This window comes from Schistocerca nitens, chromosome 6 (assembly GCF_023898315.1).
Source record: "Schistocerca nitens isolate TAMUIC-IGC-003100 chromosome 6, iqSchNite1.1, whole genome shotgun sequence".
Classification (NCBI taxonomy): Eukaryota; Metazoa; Arthropoda; class Insecta; order Orthoptera; family Acrididae; genus Schistocerca; species Schistocerca nitens.
In genome coordinates, this window is record NC_064619.1 from 246922066 (window position 1) to 246940277 (window position 18212).

General features: G+C 41.4%; 1 protein-coding gene across 1 annotated transcript in view; it reads left to right on the plus strand.

The window, feature by feature from the left end:
• The window catches only part of LOC126262945 (2',5'-phosphodiesterase 12), a 61522-nt gene extending 45615 nt beyond the window's left edge, over positions 1–15907 (plus strand). Inside the window, exons 4-8 of the mRNA XM_049959887.1 lie at positions 1877–2009; positions 2093–2245; positions 4211–4331; positions 4521–4672; positions 15754–15907. Coding sequence (XP_049815844.1) covers positions 1877–2009; positions 2093–2245; positions 4211–4331; positions 4521–4672; positions 15754–15867 — 673 coding nt within the window. The 3' untranslated portion in view covers positions 15868–15907. The remainder of the gene's footprint in view (positions 1–1876; positions 2010–2092; positions 2246–4210; positions 4332–4520; positions 4673–15753) is intronic.
• Positions 15908–18212: the final 2305 nt, after the last annotated feature.

Below are 18212 nucleotides of genomic sequence, written 5' to 3' on the forward strand. Positions count from 1 at the left end.
CAAGGGATCACCAATTTAGTATTGTAGGGCAGTGTGGAGGGTAAAAATCGTAGAGGGAGACCAAGAGATGAATACATTAAACAGGTTCAGAAAGATGTAGGTTGCAGTAGGTACCGGGAGATAAAGCTTGCACAGGATAGAGTAGCATGAAGAGCTGCATCAAACCAGTCTCAGGACTGAAGACCACAACAACTATGTCTACATATTCTATTTACGTCCCACTATCCTTGAATTCATCAGAGTATTTATTACACTGACGTTTCTTAATGATCAACATGACTAATCCCTCTCCTACTTTCATTTTCTTTCTTTGCTCATGCCACTTTCTTATTTATCCATTACTCATTACTACTTTATAGTTGTTTGTTATGTAGCATTTTCGTTCCATAAACTTAATATGCTTTTGTCTCTCTTTGCACATGAATTCATTGTGCCTATTCTAATCTCTATTTAGAACTGTCATTGTTCTTTGTTTATGTGCACCTCTTCTTATGTACATTTGATGTAGAACCATCATAGCTTCCTATATATGGGCGCATATTTCTGTATGTGCACACATTTTCCCCTACAACACCTGGCGGGTCGCACATCATGACACGCTTTGTCTTATGTAATTTAATGTTTGTGTAGAAGTGTATATTTGTGTATCAGTGGATGTGTGTTCGTGTAGTTCTGATTTTTTGGCCTTCTTATCTAGAGATAAGATTTAGCTTTCTAGTAAACACAGATTAAGGAAGGATGATAGAAGTTTGTGAATATCAAAAGAGGGAAAAAATAGACAGTATTTTCCAGCCACCATACAAGATGGCTTTTCTCGCATAGATTGGCAATCGTCTAATTAAAATATGAACTAATCCTTCTTCTTCCATTGGCTTATCTAAATACTTTGCTCGTGTTAAATGCCAATTGAAATACTTCCTTATAGTACCCCAACTATTATTATAATATTTTGGTTCCCATAATCTGATATTAACTTTTCTTGAGCACTGGCCGACCAGTACTTCTCTTTAAATTTCTTTTGAAAGTCTCCCCAAGAGGAAAAATTCTCAGTATTTACTGTTCCCTATTCTGAGGCTTCCCCTAGAAGATACCCCAAAGCAAATTCAATCTTCTTGGAATCTTCCCAGTTTTTGGGTAAAGCTTGGTTAAATCTTTTTAAGAAATGGGTCATATGTACATCTCCGTCCGGCTTAAATTTAGGGAATTGTCTAGATAACCCTGAATTAGCTCTGCATTGCAAATCGGTCACCACTTCACTAGTTAATACAATATTAAGTAAAGTTACCCTTTTTTCTACTTTATCTTGGATAAGCTTAAATTCTATCCACAGGTCATCCATACCCTTCCTGGTATCACTAAGTTTGGAAGAAGGAATAGGTGATACGTTTCCGGATGTTATTCTCTCAGTAACCTTTTGATCTATAATTACTCTAACTTGTTTTTCCAAACTAATTACACTTATAATATGAGAGTTCGCTATTTTCTCCTTGAAATTTCTTTCTACATTATCTACCTGTGTATTGATACCTGTAATTTGCAATTGAATGACTGGCATTAATTCGTTCTGCTTATCTACACTCTCTTTCAAAAATAAACTTGTGTAATTATCAATATCCGTCACAGCAAACATTCTGGTGTTAAAGTGTAAGAATGCCAAGTTCATTAAAGGCTGTACTTGATTTACAAAAGTGAGATTCATGAGTCTGGCATGATAACATTTCACCACTTAAATCTAGAAGAGTAATAGTAGGGACAAGACTCAGAGCCTCCATCAATTATTAGTATTGTTTACCGACAGTTTTGAATGTTAACATTCTATGTTAACCATTCTAGGGATAATGGGTATTTATTGTGCTATCATTTTGTCTCCTTACAGGTTATTAGATACTCATAATGTGATTCTTTCTGAAGAACTGCCTGAAAATCCTTTATTTTCGGATTTGTGGCAAAAAATTAGAACAAATGAACCTCTGATTACTAGGCTACAGGCAAGAACAACTTCATTGCAGGTAAAAATCTCACACCTATTTTATTACTTTTTCTGGATTTTGATTTTATGTTGAAGTGTAACCTGCATTCTTTACTATTTAAGGTCACTGTGCTGGATTGTGTTAATTCACAAAGATGTTTAGTTGTTGGCAACACCCATCTATATTTCCATCCAGATGCTGACCACATAAGACTTCTGCAGGCTGGAATGATAGTTCTGTATCTTCAAGATATTTTACTAAGTGTAGGAAGATCGGTAAGTAAAAAAAGAAAAATTATACTGTATAGGTTGAGAGCGGTTTTTCACTGTAAGTCAGTCATAGGGAGTTCAGCAACCATTTGTACACATTTCAGTGTATAAAAAAGACAAGCCAGGATTACTACCCCAATTTAATTATTGCACCACCGAAAAGATGAATTATATGAATATTATAATATTCCCAGTATTTGGTTGTGTAGCAATATACGAAACTGGAACTGATACAGACGTGAGAATGTACAGAGACTATATGGTCGTACAATATACCGCATGCACACCCTGCAGTGCTGTGGCAGTCATGAGCCATTGGCTACATTACTGGTTGGAGGTGAGTTGAGGACAGTAAAACCAGAAATCTGGCTATTGTGAATCCCTATTTCTACTTCTGTGGAATAGTATCTACATCTACATTTATACTCTGCAAGCCTCCCAATGGGGTGTGGCGGAGGGCACTTTACGTGCCACTGTCATTACCTCCCTTTCCTGTTCCAGTCACGTATGGTTCGCGGGAAGAACGACTGCCAGAAAGCCTCCCTGCGCGCTCAAATCTCTCTAATTTTACATTCGTGATCTCCTCGGGGAGGTATAAGTAGGGGGAAGTAATATATTTGATACCTCATCCAGAAATACACCCTCTCGAAACCTGGACAGCAAACTACACCGCGATGTAGAGTGCCTTTCTTGCAGAGTCTGCCACTTGAGTTTGCTAAATATCTCCGTAACGGTATCACGCTTACCAAATAACCCTGTCACAAAATGCGCCGCTCTTCTCTATCTCCTCTGTCAACGTGACCTGATACGGATCCCACACAGATGAGCAATACTCGAGTATAGGTCGAACAAGTGTTCTGGAAGCCACCTCCTTTGTTGATGGACTACATTTTCTAAGGACTCTCCCAATGAATCTCAACCTGGCACCCGCCTTACCAGCAGTTAATTTTATATGATCATTCCACTTCAAATCGTTCCGTACGCATACTCCCAGATATTTTACAGAAGTAACTGTTACCAGTGTTTGTTCCGCTATCATATAATCATAAAATAAAGAATCCTTCTTTCTATGTATTTGCAATACATTTGTCTATGTTAAGGGTCACTTGCCACTCCTTGCACTAAGCGCCTATCCGCTGCACATCTTCCTGCATTTTGCTGCAATTTTCTAATGTTGCAACTTCTCTGTATACTACTGCATCATCCGTGAAAAGCCGCATGGAACTTCCGACACTATCTACTAGGTCATTTATATATAGGCCTATTGTGAAAAGCAATGGTCCCATAACACACCCCTGTGGCACACCAGAGGTTACTTTAACGTCTGTGGACGTCTCTCCATTGAGAACAACATGCTGTGTTCTGTTTGCTAAAAACTCTTCAATCCTGTCACACAGCTGGTTTGATATTCCATAGGCTCTTACTTTGTTTATCAGGCGACAGTGCGGAACTGTATCAAACGCCTTCCGGAAGTCAAGGAAACTGACATGTACCTGGGAGCCTGTATCTAATATTTTCTGGGTCTCGTGAATAAATAAAGCGAGTTGCGTCTCACACGATCGCTGTTTCTGGAATCCATGTTGATTCCTACAGAGTAGATTCTGGGTTTCCAGAAATGACATGATACGCGAGCAAAAAACATGTTCTAAAATTCTACAACAGATCGATGTCGGAGATATAGGCCTATAGTTTTGTGCATCTGCTTGACGACCCTTCTTGAAAACTGGAACTACCTGTGCTCTTTTCAAATCATTTGGTACCTTCCGTTCCTCTAGAGACTTGCGGTACACGGCTGTTAGAAGGGGGGCAAGTTCTTTCGCGTACTCTGTATAGAATAATGTTACCCAAATGTATGTAGAGCAAAGAAATTTAATGTACAATCCTAGTATGCCTCATTGTCTGTCACACAAAATAATGTTTCAAAGCTGTGAATCTGGTCCAAAAATGCTGTAAATTAAATTATTGTTGTAGCTTCCAGACAAAGAGGCGTCACTTCTCTTGTGTGGCGACTTCAACAGCACACCAGAATGTGGAGTCTATCAACTTATGACGCAACAAGTGGTTACGGAAGATGCTGTCGACTGGTCAAGCAGTAAGTGATATTTCTTTTACGTATCTTGTAATTTTAACATTAGTGGTTAATGAATCTGTTTTGTAATAAGAAAATATGTAATATCTTTAAAGACAATTGCCTTGAGTCTTAAATGAACTTGCGTGTGCTGTGTGCTTTCATCTATACAGTGCACCCTTGTATTGTTAGCTATTTCACTCATTTGTACAGATGAAGCAGAGGCTGTGAAAGGTGTTTGTTTATCGCACAAATTCAACTTTGCAAGTGCATGTGGGACACCAGATTTCACAAACTACACTGAAGGATTCGCTGGATGTTTAGATTATATATTCTTCCAGACAGATAACTTACAGGTGACACAGGTATGTAACTTAAACTAATGGATATAATTTGATGTTACTTTTATTTATTAACTAACTGTAGCAGTATCAACGGAGAGGGTTTGGGGGAAAGGGGGGGGGGGGGCATTGTCAGCATTCTTTATGACCACAACAAATGAACTGAAAACAAAATCAAATTTTGTTAATCTTTTTTTACTTTCAGTAACAACATATTTTTAAAGATTTACTGATGTGTAACTAGGGTCCAGAACCTGAAAATATCTTTCAGCACTGTCATAGCAATACCAACACATTTTCAATTACGTATGCTACCAGCAGAGAAAGGAAGGGTTACATTATGACAGAAGAAGAAGAGGAGTTACTAATTTTGTTAGTTGTTGTTGACTTAAACGACACATATGTTTTAAAGAGATTTTGTGAAAGTTGCATGTATTATTGTTAATCAGATAATTTTAGGAAGTTTAACTGAAAAATTTAAAACAGTTAAAGGAACTGGTAGAAGATGTCACTAAAACAATAAAAACTTTTTTGAAAATTTTAAAGTATAAAATCCGAACGAAAGCGCTGGCAGGTCGATAGACACACAAACACACACACAAACAAAATTCAAGCTTTCGCAACAAACTGTTGCCTCATCAGGAAAGAGGGGAAGGAGAGGGAAAGACGAAAGGATGTGGGTTTTAAGGGAGAGGGTAAGGAGTCATTCCAATCCCGGGAGCGGAAAGACTTACCTTGGGGGGAAAAAAGGACAGGTATACACTCGCGCGCACACACACACACACACACACACACACACACACACACAAGCAGACATATTTAAAGACAAAGAGTTTTGTTTTTTTTGTCTTTAAATATGTCTGCTTGTGTGTGTGTGTGTGTGTGTGTGTGTGTGTGTGTGTGTGTGTGTGTGTGTGTGTGTGTGGTGGGTGCGCGCGCGCGTGCGCGAGTGTATACCTGTCCTTTTTTCCCCCAAGGTAAGTCTTTCCGCTCCCGGGATTGGAATGACTCCTTACCCTCTCCCTTAAAACCCACATCCTTTCGTCTTTCCCTCTCCTTCCCCTCTTTCCTGATGAGGCAACAGTTTGTTGCGAAAGCTTGAATTTTGTGTGTGTGTTTGTTTGTGTGTCTATCGATCTGCCAGCGCTTTCGTTCGGTAAGTCACATCATGTTTGTTTTTAGATATATTTTTCCCACGTGGAATGTTTCCCTCTATTATATTGATAAAAGTATAAAATCCATAAGATATCTTGCATTAAAGTTACAATAAGTTTCATTTTGCTCTTAGTGGAATGTATTTGTGCATGACTTGAGCTGGCTTTCATTAAAAATATATACAGCAGTAACCTTTTGATGTAAAGCAGTGACTTGAGAGTAGCATTGATGTTTTACTTACAGAATAATGATGAGGTGGGCAATGATAGATATTGATTTTACATTAAAGCACAAGACAATGAGAGAGTTGACACTGTGATGTGTTACACATTGCAAGACAGAAGTAAAGTATTTTAAACTTTCTGTCAAAACCAGGTTAATTGTGATGAATTACTACAAAAGTTGTATGAGGAAATACACATGAACGCTGACGCCTCATAAGAGGGTTATTGCTTTTTGTGGTAAGGGTGCACCACAGTGTGATTTTCAGCACTTGTATTCCAAGCCTGTCAGTTACCTAATTGAATTTAAATAATTCAAAAACATAATAATAATAATAATAATGTAACAAAATATGTTCACAAATGTAATGTTTCCAGTATATACAGAGCTCCAGAACTGCACTGTCTAATATTGAACAGTGTTAGCAGCATTCACCCAGATGGCTGGAAGGAGATTTGATGGATTGTGGTTTTACTGACTGCAGCTTGTTGTCTGCCCTTTGCAATCACTTCTCCCAGTGATGACAATGCAGTGTCACAATATGTAGCTGCTCTATCTGTCAGTCGCCCAGAATTCCCATATACTTTGTACTCAGTGAAATATCTATTCCTTTTGGAGCATTATAGATGGACTGAAGTGGTTTCTCTGCTGGGCCATGCAGCAGATGGTTTGTAATGGACTCGTCGAGCCATGAGTAGACAAGGGACTTTGTAACTTGAATAATGTTCAGTTTGCTCCGTGCCCTCAAGATTGCATATACCACACTTCATAGGTAGCGAATTCGTTAGCTATCGAGGTACTGAAAAAATAATCAGAGCATATTGCAGAACAGTCAGGGCCGTTCACTGAAACAAACTCATTTGTGGAGCCTGTTACATGTTTGTACTGATATAGGAAGCTACAAAATTATACTTCTTGTGTTTTGTTAAATAAATATTTTTGGGCTCTCACAGGAGCTGATGTGGAATAAGGACTGAGATTTGATCCACTGGGTGTCCTTTCAGGTGGACTGCAAGTGTTTTTTCTGCAAGTGCCACTCTTTTTAATGCAGTTTGCATGAAATGAGGATCAACTAAATGGAATACTAGCGAGTTCTTCCATAAGGCATATAAATTCTTGTTTGGTCCAATGAGAAGTTGTGAGTATAGTTTGGCAGATCACTACAGGCTGGATGTGGAGTTGGGGCTGTAAGTACCTGGAACCATAGTTGATGGTTTTGAGACTTGTAATTATTTCCAGTCCAAAAAGCTGGCACCAATACTTTATCTGGGACTGCAAGAAGACATTATAGCACTGAGGCAGAGTTAAAATGTCTGCTCCCCATGACCTGTAATTGAGCCATTTTAGGATTTGATTACATTTGTGGACCTTCATTTTCAGTTACATTACATGTGATGACTAGACGAGTGGATATGCAAACTTCCCTTGACCTTGATACACACAAATCGATGGTGTGTCCATTTTTGGTGCAAATGAAGGACTCTGTTTTGCACGGGAAACATGCAGTTTTAAGCTCTAGAAAGTTTCAAAACAGTGTGGGTTTTGAGTCTTGCCTGAACAGTTTCTTTCTTTCTCCCCCTCCCCCCCCCCCCACTCCTCCGCTAGCAAGTTTCACAGAGAAGCCAAACTAGATGCCTGCACTGCCTTGGGATAAGATAAGAATCTTTGTAACAAAATCCTTAAAATTTTCACAAGGTTTTTGTGAATAGCATATTTCAGACCTGTTGAAGGTTCTAAGTACATCCTTTTTTACAGGCATTTGACTACAAAGACCCATGTATTCTTGTTTTACATGGTTAGTCTTAATGCCAGAGAGTTTAGTATTAGAAACTAGAATATCTAAACATGATGTCAACTGTTTTTCAGCTGAAGAAAAACTGATAGTAACCAATGGGTGTAAACAAGAAAGCCCGTCTAAGCTTATACTTTAAAGGCAAACACTGTCTTATTTTGCCCAATATTCCTAAAATGCATGTTTGCATTTCTTGTTTCAGATGTAGAATGTCCAACTCTGATGGGCTATTTACATTCTTTAATGCTTCCTGAGTACTATCATCAAGATCAAAACATTCTGGCTGTAACTCGATTGTTTTCATCCATAAGGTATATTTTCCAAAAAGGAGGAATAGATTCTAAAACATCAGGGTTGATTACATGCAGCAGCAGAGAAAGCTCGAAAGATCACAAATCACTGTACAAGAACGGCTTATTCGTCTGCTATTCTTGCAGGAAAGGCTCAACTAATGATGCAAGTCTTTTATCAATGAGAGCAGCAGATATAGTTTTAAAGTTCTGTGAAGTTGACACAGATTTGTTTTTTATTGAGTCAGAAATGTATTTTTTCAAATTACGCAAAATTTCCAATGCTCTCAGAGCAACATCAATATTCTCTACTCATCTGATTGAACAAAAATTTTTAGGGAAGATTGTACATTTAGAGCATTCTATGCATTTTGCTCTTTTAACAGGAGAATCTTTAAATAAAAAATAAATTGCCCTTAGAAAGGCAATAATGTTCCAATTAGTTTTTGTATGTCAGTGTCAGATGCTCCATTTACCACATGAAGCTCACACTACCTATATTCAGACAACCCATCACATTAAAAGATTCCTTAATATCTGCATTTAAATCTTTGAGTACTTTAAACTGTAGATACTTGTAAAATTTTATTCAGATTCTGCATTCCAACAAATCAACAGCAGTAGTGTGCTGAAGGAAAATACAAATTTCAAGCTTTCGCAACCCAAGGTTGCCTCATCAAGGAAGACGGAAGGAGAGGGAAAGACGAAAGGATGTGGGTTTTAAGGGAGAGGGTAAGGAGTCATTCCAACCCCGGGAGCGGAAAGACTTACCTCAGGGGGGAAAAGGGACAGGTATACGTTCGGGAGTGCGCACACACACACACACACACACACACACACACACACACACACGCACACACACACACCTGCACATATACAAACACAGGCAGACATATGTAAAGGCAAAGAGTTTGGGCAGAGATGTCAGTCGAGGCGGAAGTACAGAGGCAAAGATGTTGTTGAGTGACAGGTGATGTACGAGGGGCGTCAACTTGAAATTAGCGGAGGTTGAGGCCTGGTGGGTAATGGGAAGAGAGGATATATGGAAGGGCAAGTTCCCATCTCTGGAGCTCTGATAGGTTGGTGTCAGTGGGAAGTAACCAGATAACCCGGACGGTGTAACACTGTGCCATGTGCTGGCCGTGCACCAAGGTATGCTTAGCCACAGGGTGATCCTCATTACCAACAAACACTGTCTGCCTGTGTCCGTTCATGCGAATGGACAGTTTGTTGCTGGCCATTCCCACATAGAAGGATTCACTGTGTAGGCAGGTCAGTTGGTAAATCATGTGGGTGCTTTCACACGTGGCTCTGCCTTTGATTGTGTACACCTTCCGGGTTACAGGACTGGAGTAGGTGGTGGTGGGAGGGTGCATGGGACAGGTTTTACACCGGGGGCGGTTATAAGGGTAGGAGCCAGAGGGTAGGGAAGGTGGTTTGGGGATTTCATAGGGATGAACCAAGAGGTTACGAAGGTTAGGTGGACGGTGGAAAGACACTCTTGGTGGAGTGGAGAGGATTTCATGAAGGATGGATCTCATTTCAGGGCAGGATTTGAGGAAGTCGTATCCCTGCTGGAGTTAGGTGAAAGGTTTTGTAGGGGGCCTCAGGTTCTGAGGATTCATTGACGCTCCGCCTGGACATCACAAATGGGATTACTTTGGCAAACTTTGTATGTAGTGTTGTCTGAAAGCTGACACAGTCCCTCAGCCACATACTCCAGACGATCAAGTACCACAGTTGTGGAACCCTTGTCAGCCGGAAGAATGACGATGGATCGGTCAGCTTTCAGATCACAGATAGCCTGGGCTTCAGCTAGGACAGAGGTTTTCGATTGGGAGAGAGGTTTGCAGAAAATTGGTTGTGGTTTGTTGGAAAGGTTGTGGAGGGTGAGTCACTTGCCGTAAGTGAAGAACAACTCCAGAATTTCCTCTCCAACCTCAACTCCTTTGGTTCCATCAGATTCACCGGGTCCTACTCCAAAGGCCATGCCACTTTCCTTGACGTTGACCTCCATCTGTCCAATGGCCAGCTTCACACGTCCGTTCACATCAAACCCACCAACAAGCAACAGTACCTCCATTATAACAGCTGCCACCCATTCCACATCAAACGGTCCCTTCCCTACAGCCTAGGTCTTCGTGGCAAACGAATCTGCTCCAGTCCGGAATCCCTGAACCATTACACCAACAACCTGAAAACAGCTTTCGCATCCCGCAACTACCCTCCCGATCTGGTACAGAAGCAAATAACCAGAGCCACTTCCTCATCCCCTCAAACCCAGAACCTCCCACAGAAGAACCACAAAAGTGCCCCACTTGTGACAGGATACTTTCCGGGACTGGATCAGACTCTGAATGTGGCTCTCCAGCAGGGATACGACTTCCTCAAATCCTGCCCTGAAATGAGATCCATCCTTCATGAAATCCTCCCCACTCCACCAAGAGTGTCTTTCCGCCGTCCACCTAACCTTCGTAACCTCTTAGTTCAACTCCCTATGAAATCCCCAAACCACCTTCCCTAACCTCTGGCTCCTACCCTTGTAACCACCACTGGTGTAAAACCTGTCACATGCACCCTCCCACCACCACCTACTCCAGTCTTGTAACCCGGAAGGTGTACACGATCAAAGGCAGAGCCACATGTGAAAGCACCCACGTGATTTACCAACTGACCTGCCTACACTGTGATGCATTCTATGTGGGAATGACCAGCAACAAACTGTCCATTCGCATGAATGGACACAGGCAGACAGTGTTTGTTGGTAATGAGGATTACCCTGTGGCTAGGCCGGCCGAAGTGGCCGTGCGGTTAAAGGCGCTGCAGTCTGGAACCGCAGGACCGCTGCGGTCGCGGGTTCGAATCCTGCTTCAGGCATGGATGTTTTCCTTAGGTTAGTTAGGTTTAACTAGTTCTAAGTTCTAGGGGACTAATGACCTCAGCAGTTGAGTCCCATAGTGCTCAGAGCCATTTGAACCATTTTGAACCTGTGGCTAAGCATGCCTTGGTGCACGGCCAGCACATCTTGGCACAGTGTTACAACGTCCGGGTTATCTGGATACTTCCCACTAACACCAACCTGTCAGAACTCCGGAGATGGGAACTTGCTCTTCAGTATATCTTCTCTTCTCGTTATCCGCCAGGCCTCAACCTCTGCTAATTTCAAGTTGCCGCCGCTCGTACCTCACCTGTCTTTCAACAACATCTTTGCCTCTGTACTTCCGCCTCGACTGATGTCTCTGCCCAAACTCTTTGCCTTTACAAATGTCCGCTTGTGTCTGTGTATGTGCGAATGGATATGCGTGCGTGTGCGCGAGTGTATACCTTTCTTTTTTTCCCCCTAAGGTAAGTCTTTCCGCTCCCGGGATTGGAATGACTCCTTACCCTCTCCCTTAAAACCCACATCCTTTCGTCTTTCCCTCTCCTTCCCTCTTTCCTGATGAAGCAAATGTTGGTTGCGAAAGCTTGAATTTTGCGTGTATGTTTGTGTTTGTTTGTGTGTCTATCAACCTGCCAATGCTTTCGTTTCGTAAGTCACATCATCTTTGTTTTTATAAAGATGCTGTAACTTACCAAACGAAAGTGTTGGTATGTTGATAGAGACAATAACAAACACACACACACACACACACACACACACACACACACAACACACACACACACACACACACACACACATCCATCCGCACATATACAGACACACGCAGACATTTCGTTTGGTAAGTTACAGCATCTTTGTTTTTAGATATACAGGGTGATTCGAAAAGAATACCACAACTTTAAAAATGTGTATTTAATGAAAGAAATATAATATAACCTTCTGTTATACATCATTACAAAGAGTATTTAAAAAGGTTTTTTTTTTTTTTTTTTTTTTTTTTTTTTTTTTTTTTTTTTTTCCACTCAAAAACAAGTTCAGAGATGTTCAATATGGCCCCCTCCAGACACACGAGCAATATCAACCCGATACTCCTACTCGTTCCACACTCTCTGTAGCATATCAGGCGTAACAGTTTGGATAGCTGCTGTTATTTCTCGTTTCAAATCATCAATGGTGGCTGGGAGAGGTGGCCGAAACACCATATCCTTAACATACCCCCATAAGAAAAAATCGCAGGGGGTAAGATCAGGGCTTCTTGGAGGCCAGTGATGAAGTGCTCTGTCACGGGCTGCCTGGCGGCCGATCCATCGCCTCGGGTAGTTGACGTTCAGACGATAAGGTTTCATAACTAACCATTTTCGTAGGACTCTCCATACAGTTGATTGTGGAATTTGCAGCTCTCTGCTAGCTCTGCGAGTCGATTTTCCTGGGCTGCAAACAAATGCTTGCTGGATGCGTGCTACATTTTCATCACTCGTTCTCGGCCGTCCAGAACTTTTCCCTTTGCACAAACACCCATTCTCTGTAAACTGTTTATACCGACGTTTAATACACCACCTATCAGGAGGTTTAACACCATACTTCGTTCGAAGTGCACGCTGAACAACTGTCGTCGATTCACTTCTGCCGTACTCAATAACACAAAAAGCTTTCTGTTGAGCGGTCGCCATCTTAGCATCAACTGACGCTGACGCCTAGTCAACAGCGCCTCAAGCGAACAAATGTACATCTAAATGAAACTTCATAGCTCCCTTAATTCACCGACAGATAGTGCTTAGCTCTGCCTTTCGTCGTTGCAGAGTTTTAAATTCCTAAAGTTGTGGCATTCTTTTTGAATCACCCTGTATTTTTCCCATGTGGAATGTTTCCCAGACGAAAGGATGTGGGTTTTAAGGGAGAGGGTAAGGAGTCATTCCAATCCCGGGAGCCTTAGGGGGATAAAAGTACAGGTATACACTCGCGCACACACACACATATCCATCCACACATATACAGACACAAGCAGACATATTTAAAGACAAAGAGTTTGGGCAGAGATGTCAGTCGAGGCGGAAATGAAGAGGCAAAGATGTTGTTGAATGACAGGTGAGGTATGAGTGGCGGCAACTTGAAATTAGCGGAGATTGAGGCCTGGTGGGTAACGGGAAGAGAGGATATATTGAAGAGCAAGTTCCCATCTCCGGAGTTCGGATAGGTTGGTGTTGGTGGGAAGTATCCAGATAACCCGGACGGTGTAACACTGTGCCAAGATGTGCTGGCCGTGCACCAAGGCATGTTTAGCCACAGGGTGATCCTCATTACCAACAAACACTGTCTGCCTGTGTCCATTCATGCGAATGGACAGTTTGTTGCTGGTCATTCCCACATAGAATGCATCACAGTGTAGGCAGGTCATTTGGTAAATCACGTGGGTGCTTTCACACGTGGCTCTGCCTTTGATCGTGTACACCTTCCGGGTTACAGGACTGGAGTAGGTGGTGGTGGGAGGCTGCATGGGACAGGTTTTACACCGGGGGCGGTTACAAGGATAGGAGCCAGAGGGTAGGGAAGGTGGTTTGGGGATTTCATAGGGATGAACTAACAGGTTACGAAGGTTAGGTGGACGGTGGAAAGACACTCTTGGTGGAGTGGGGAGGATTTCATAAAGGAAGGATCTCATTTCAGGGCAGGATTTGAGGAAGTCGTATCCCTGCTGGAGAGCCACATTCAGAGTCTGGTACAGTCCCGGAAAGTATCCTGTCACAAGTGGGGCACTTTTGTGGTTCTTCTGTGGGGGATTCTGGGTTAGAGGGGATGAAGAAGTGGCTCTGGTTATTTGCTTCTGTACCAGGTCGGGAGGGTAGTTGCGAGATGCGAAAGCTGTTGTCAGGTTGTTGGTGTAATGGCTCAGGGATGCCACTTTCCTTGACGTTGACCTCCACCTGTCCAATGGCCAGCTTCACACGTCCGTTCACATCAAACCCACCAACAAGCAACAGTACCCGCATTATGACAGCTGCCACCCATTCCACATCAAACGGTCCCTTCCCTACAGCCTAGGTCTTCGTGGCAAACGAATCTGCTCCAGTCCGGAATCCCTGAACCATTACACCAACAACCTGACAACAGCTTTCGCATCTCGCAACTACCCTCCCGACCTGGTACAGAAGCAAATAACCAGAGCCACTTCCTCATCCCCTCTAACCCAGAATCCCCCACAGAAGAACCACAAAAGTGCCCCACTTGTGACAGGATACTTTCCCGGACTGGACCAGACTCTGAATGTGGCTCTCCAGCAGGAATACGACTCCCTCAAATCCTGCCCTGAAGTGAGATCCATCCTTCATGAAATCCTCCCCACTCCACCAAGAGTGTCTTTCCGCTGTCCACCTAACCTTCGTAACCTGTTAGTTCATCCCTATGAAATCCCCAAACCACCTTCCCTACCCTCTGGCTCCTATCCTTGTAACCGCCCCCGGTGTAAAACCTGTCCCATGCACCCTCCCACCACCACCTACTCCAGTCCTGTAACCCGGAAGGTGTACACAATCAAAGGCATAGCCACATGTGAAAGCACCCACATGATGTACCAACTGACCTGCCTACACTGTGATGCTTTTTGATGTGGGAATGACCAGCAACAAACTGTCCATTCGCATGAATGGACACAGGCAGACAGTGTTTGTTGGTAATGAGGATCACCCTGTGGCTAAACATGCCTTGGTGCACGGCCAGCACATCTTGGCACAGTGTTACACCGTCCGGGTTATCTGGATACTTCCCACCAACACCAACCTATCCGAACTCCGGAGATGGGAACTTGCTCTTCTATATATCCTCTCTTCCCGTTACCCACCAGGCCTCAATCTCCGCTAATTTCAAGTTGCCGCCACTCATACCTCGCCTGTCATTCAACAACATCTCTGCCTCTTCACTTCCGCCTCGACTGACATCTCTGCCCAAACTCTTTGTCTTTAAATATGTCTGCTTGTGTCTGTATATGTGTGGATGGATATGTGTGTGTGTGCGAGTGTGTACCTGTCCTTTTTTCCCCATAAGGCAAGTCTTTCCGCTCCCGCGATTGGAATGACTCCTTACCCTCTCCCTTAAAACCCACATCCTTTCGTCTTTCCCTCTCCTTCCCTCTTTCCTGATGAGGCAACAGTTTGTTGCGAAAGCTTGACTTTTGTGTGTATGTTTGTGTGTCTATCGATCTGCCAGCACTTTTGTTCGGTAAGTCACATCATCTGTGTTTTTAGATTTATTTTTCCCACGTGGAATGTTTCCCTCATATATATATATATATATATATATATATATATATATTCAGACTCATCAAGGCTTCGTAAATGATTTGCTCCAAACTTTTCTGCTCTTTATTGCACATTTTTAAACAAAATCAATTCAAAAGCATACAAAAATATTGACTTTATTGTTTATTACAGTAGAGTAGAATGTTTTAAATTCCAGGACTTCGTTTGATTTTCCCAGTTTTTCACGGTTATATATATGATACATGGCTAATTCCTGGTTCTCAAGGATCTCTCTCTCTCTCTCTCTCTCTCTCTCTCTCTGTGTGTGTGTGTGTGTGTGTGTGTGTGTGTGTGTGTGTGTGCGCGCGCGCGCGTGCGCTGGCAGTGGACAAGATTATGCTTGTCCTCACCCATCGTTTATCTTATGGTGAGATGTCCAATCATAATTTTTTGTGTTTTTCTTCTGTATGTAAGTAGATAAGTATCAAAAATCTACAATTTTATATTCAATGTGGTTTATTTTCTGTTTCCAGGTTGTTCCTTTACCTACTGAAGAGGAACTAAAACAGCACACTGCATTACCAAATGTTGTCTTTCCTTCAGATCACTTAGCACTAGTAGCTGATTTGAAATGGAAAGAGAGTTGATTAATGAGAAAATAAAGCACACAATGAATTATTGTAGGGAGTACTGTATTCTTATTTCATTCTCTGAAACGTGACCATTTTCTCACAGACTGAATGGCAATACATTCAGGCACATGATGCAGCAAGAAAAGTATATAAGCTGAGCAGAGACAAGTGGGTAATTATCCTACTGACTATAAGAGATTCAAATTGGCAAAACCACTGACACAAGTGACTTTAAAAAGGGCAGATTGTTAGGGCTCAGCACTTGGGAACGAGCATGCCTACATTACACATGAAGTGGAAACCTTCACTTATTATATTGTTAGTTCTTAATTGATGTGACCGGGGACAAATTAATTAGTTCTATGTTCTATGGATCACACTAACTGTAAGTTAAAGAGCATGGAATGTGTCAGTTTACACTTTTATTAACTTCATTTGTCAAGATCTGATGTATACCTTTAGCAGTTCTATACCATATGTGAGTGACACAGCAAGAAAATAATTCCAGTACTATGTCTTGCTGCAACTAGCAAGTCTTTTTAAATCTTGATTCTAAGTTCTCTTAGAGTTCTCTGGCAATGCTTGGTTTGCATGGTATGTGTAGTAATGGGAATGGCTTCAAGTGAACACACTCTTAAACACTTACCGAGTACTTTAATAGATCTGCTGAGTACTTTCTGGTTACAAGTACAATGTTGCAGTCACATTCTAAAATAAGTATGACCTTAAACAAAATGATATGTAATTGCTTGTGTGGTCTGGAATATTTATGGAAGACGTAGAAAGCTTTATATTTGCTTTCATAACTAGCCCACTTGTTATCCTCTAGATTCCTTTTAGCATTAAACAATTTTAGAAGTAAAATTTGAAATAAGATTGTGGCGTTTCCTGCTACAGCAGACAGTAAATTTGTTCTCCCTGCATCTGGTTGCTAACAGTACTCGCACAGATGGGAGATCCTGTGCTCAAATGGCACAATGTGGAAAATTTCAAGATGGTATGGTGATAGGTCAGCAATAGTGGCTTGCAGTCATGTTGTTTCCACACAGAATCTCCTTTATCATAATAGAAGTGATACTTAATTCTACAGTGCATATACAGGACCCCAGAGGTTTTGGAAGTCTTACTTTTTAAATTTTCCTATAGTTCGTGTTTTGATTTCAAACTCCTTTCCAGTAGTCTCCCACTCTCCCTTTAGCACCCCTCTTATCAAGTTTGAGCTAAATTGTTTTTGAATAATTCAAAATATTTACCGAAACACCATTAGTGCTTCTCTATTACACATTGACTTTTACACTTTTTTAGGAGCAGTTATTAATTAAACAGTAACTGTAGTAGAGGATGTGGAAGTATCAGCAGCAGCAGCAGCAGCAGCAGCAAGTAGTACAAGAGTAAAGAGAATAGACCTGTCCTTTACTTATTAGAGATGTCTGTATACTTTTGAGCTTTTTTGCAATCACATGCTTTATTCTTGCACGGTGTATTACAATAAACAAAAATTAAAGGAAAGAATGAAAGAAATTGATTGGCAATTGTCTTTTCGCTTGCAATGAAAAGAGAATATTAGTACAATTGCATTGTTATGAAATGTTCTGCGTGTATGAAATTGTATTATTGTTCATTTACTTTACCTTGTGTCGTTTCTTATGCTGTGACAATCACTATACATAATTTAATTATATTTCTCGTCTTCTGAAAGCTTCTCGTTCTGTTAAGTTTACAAAAAAATGACCATTGAGTTCTTTTTCCTCAACTTCAATTGTAGATGCAGGCAGCTGACTCCAGGGAACACCAGTCCTCTCAAGATGATATAAAAATATAAAGGAATTCTTCTTAATTTTTTTCTGTTTCACTTTAGTAAAAATACTTAATACTGTTATTTTAATATCAGAGAAGGAAAGTTGCTACTCACCATATAGCGGGGATGCCGAGTCGCGATACACAAAAAAAGATTCACACAATCATAGCTTTCAGCCATTAAGGCCTTTGTCAGCAGTACACACACACACACACACACACACACACACACACACACACACACACACACACAGTCTCGGAGAACTGCGACCTCACTCAAATTGTGTGAATCTTTTTGTTGTGCCTATTGTGACTCACCCATCTCCGCTATATGGTGAGTAGCAACTTTCTGTCTCTGGTTTTGTTACATTCCATCCTGGATTTTTCATTGTTTAATACTGTTATTAAGTCTTCTTATTCAGAAACACACACGATACAAAAGACTCATAGCCTGTCATACTCCCAGCAGTACAGCATAACAAAACTTCTACATACGAGAGAGTGAAACAAAATCATCTACAAAAAAAGTGAATGCTGTTGTATGGTAAATTGTCTGCGCTTTA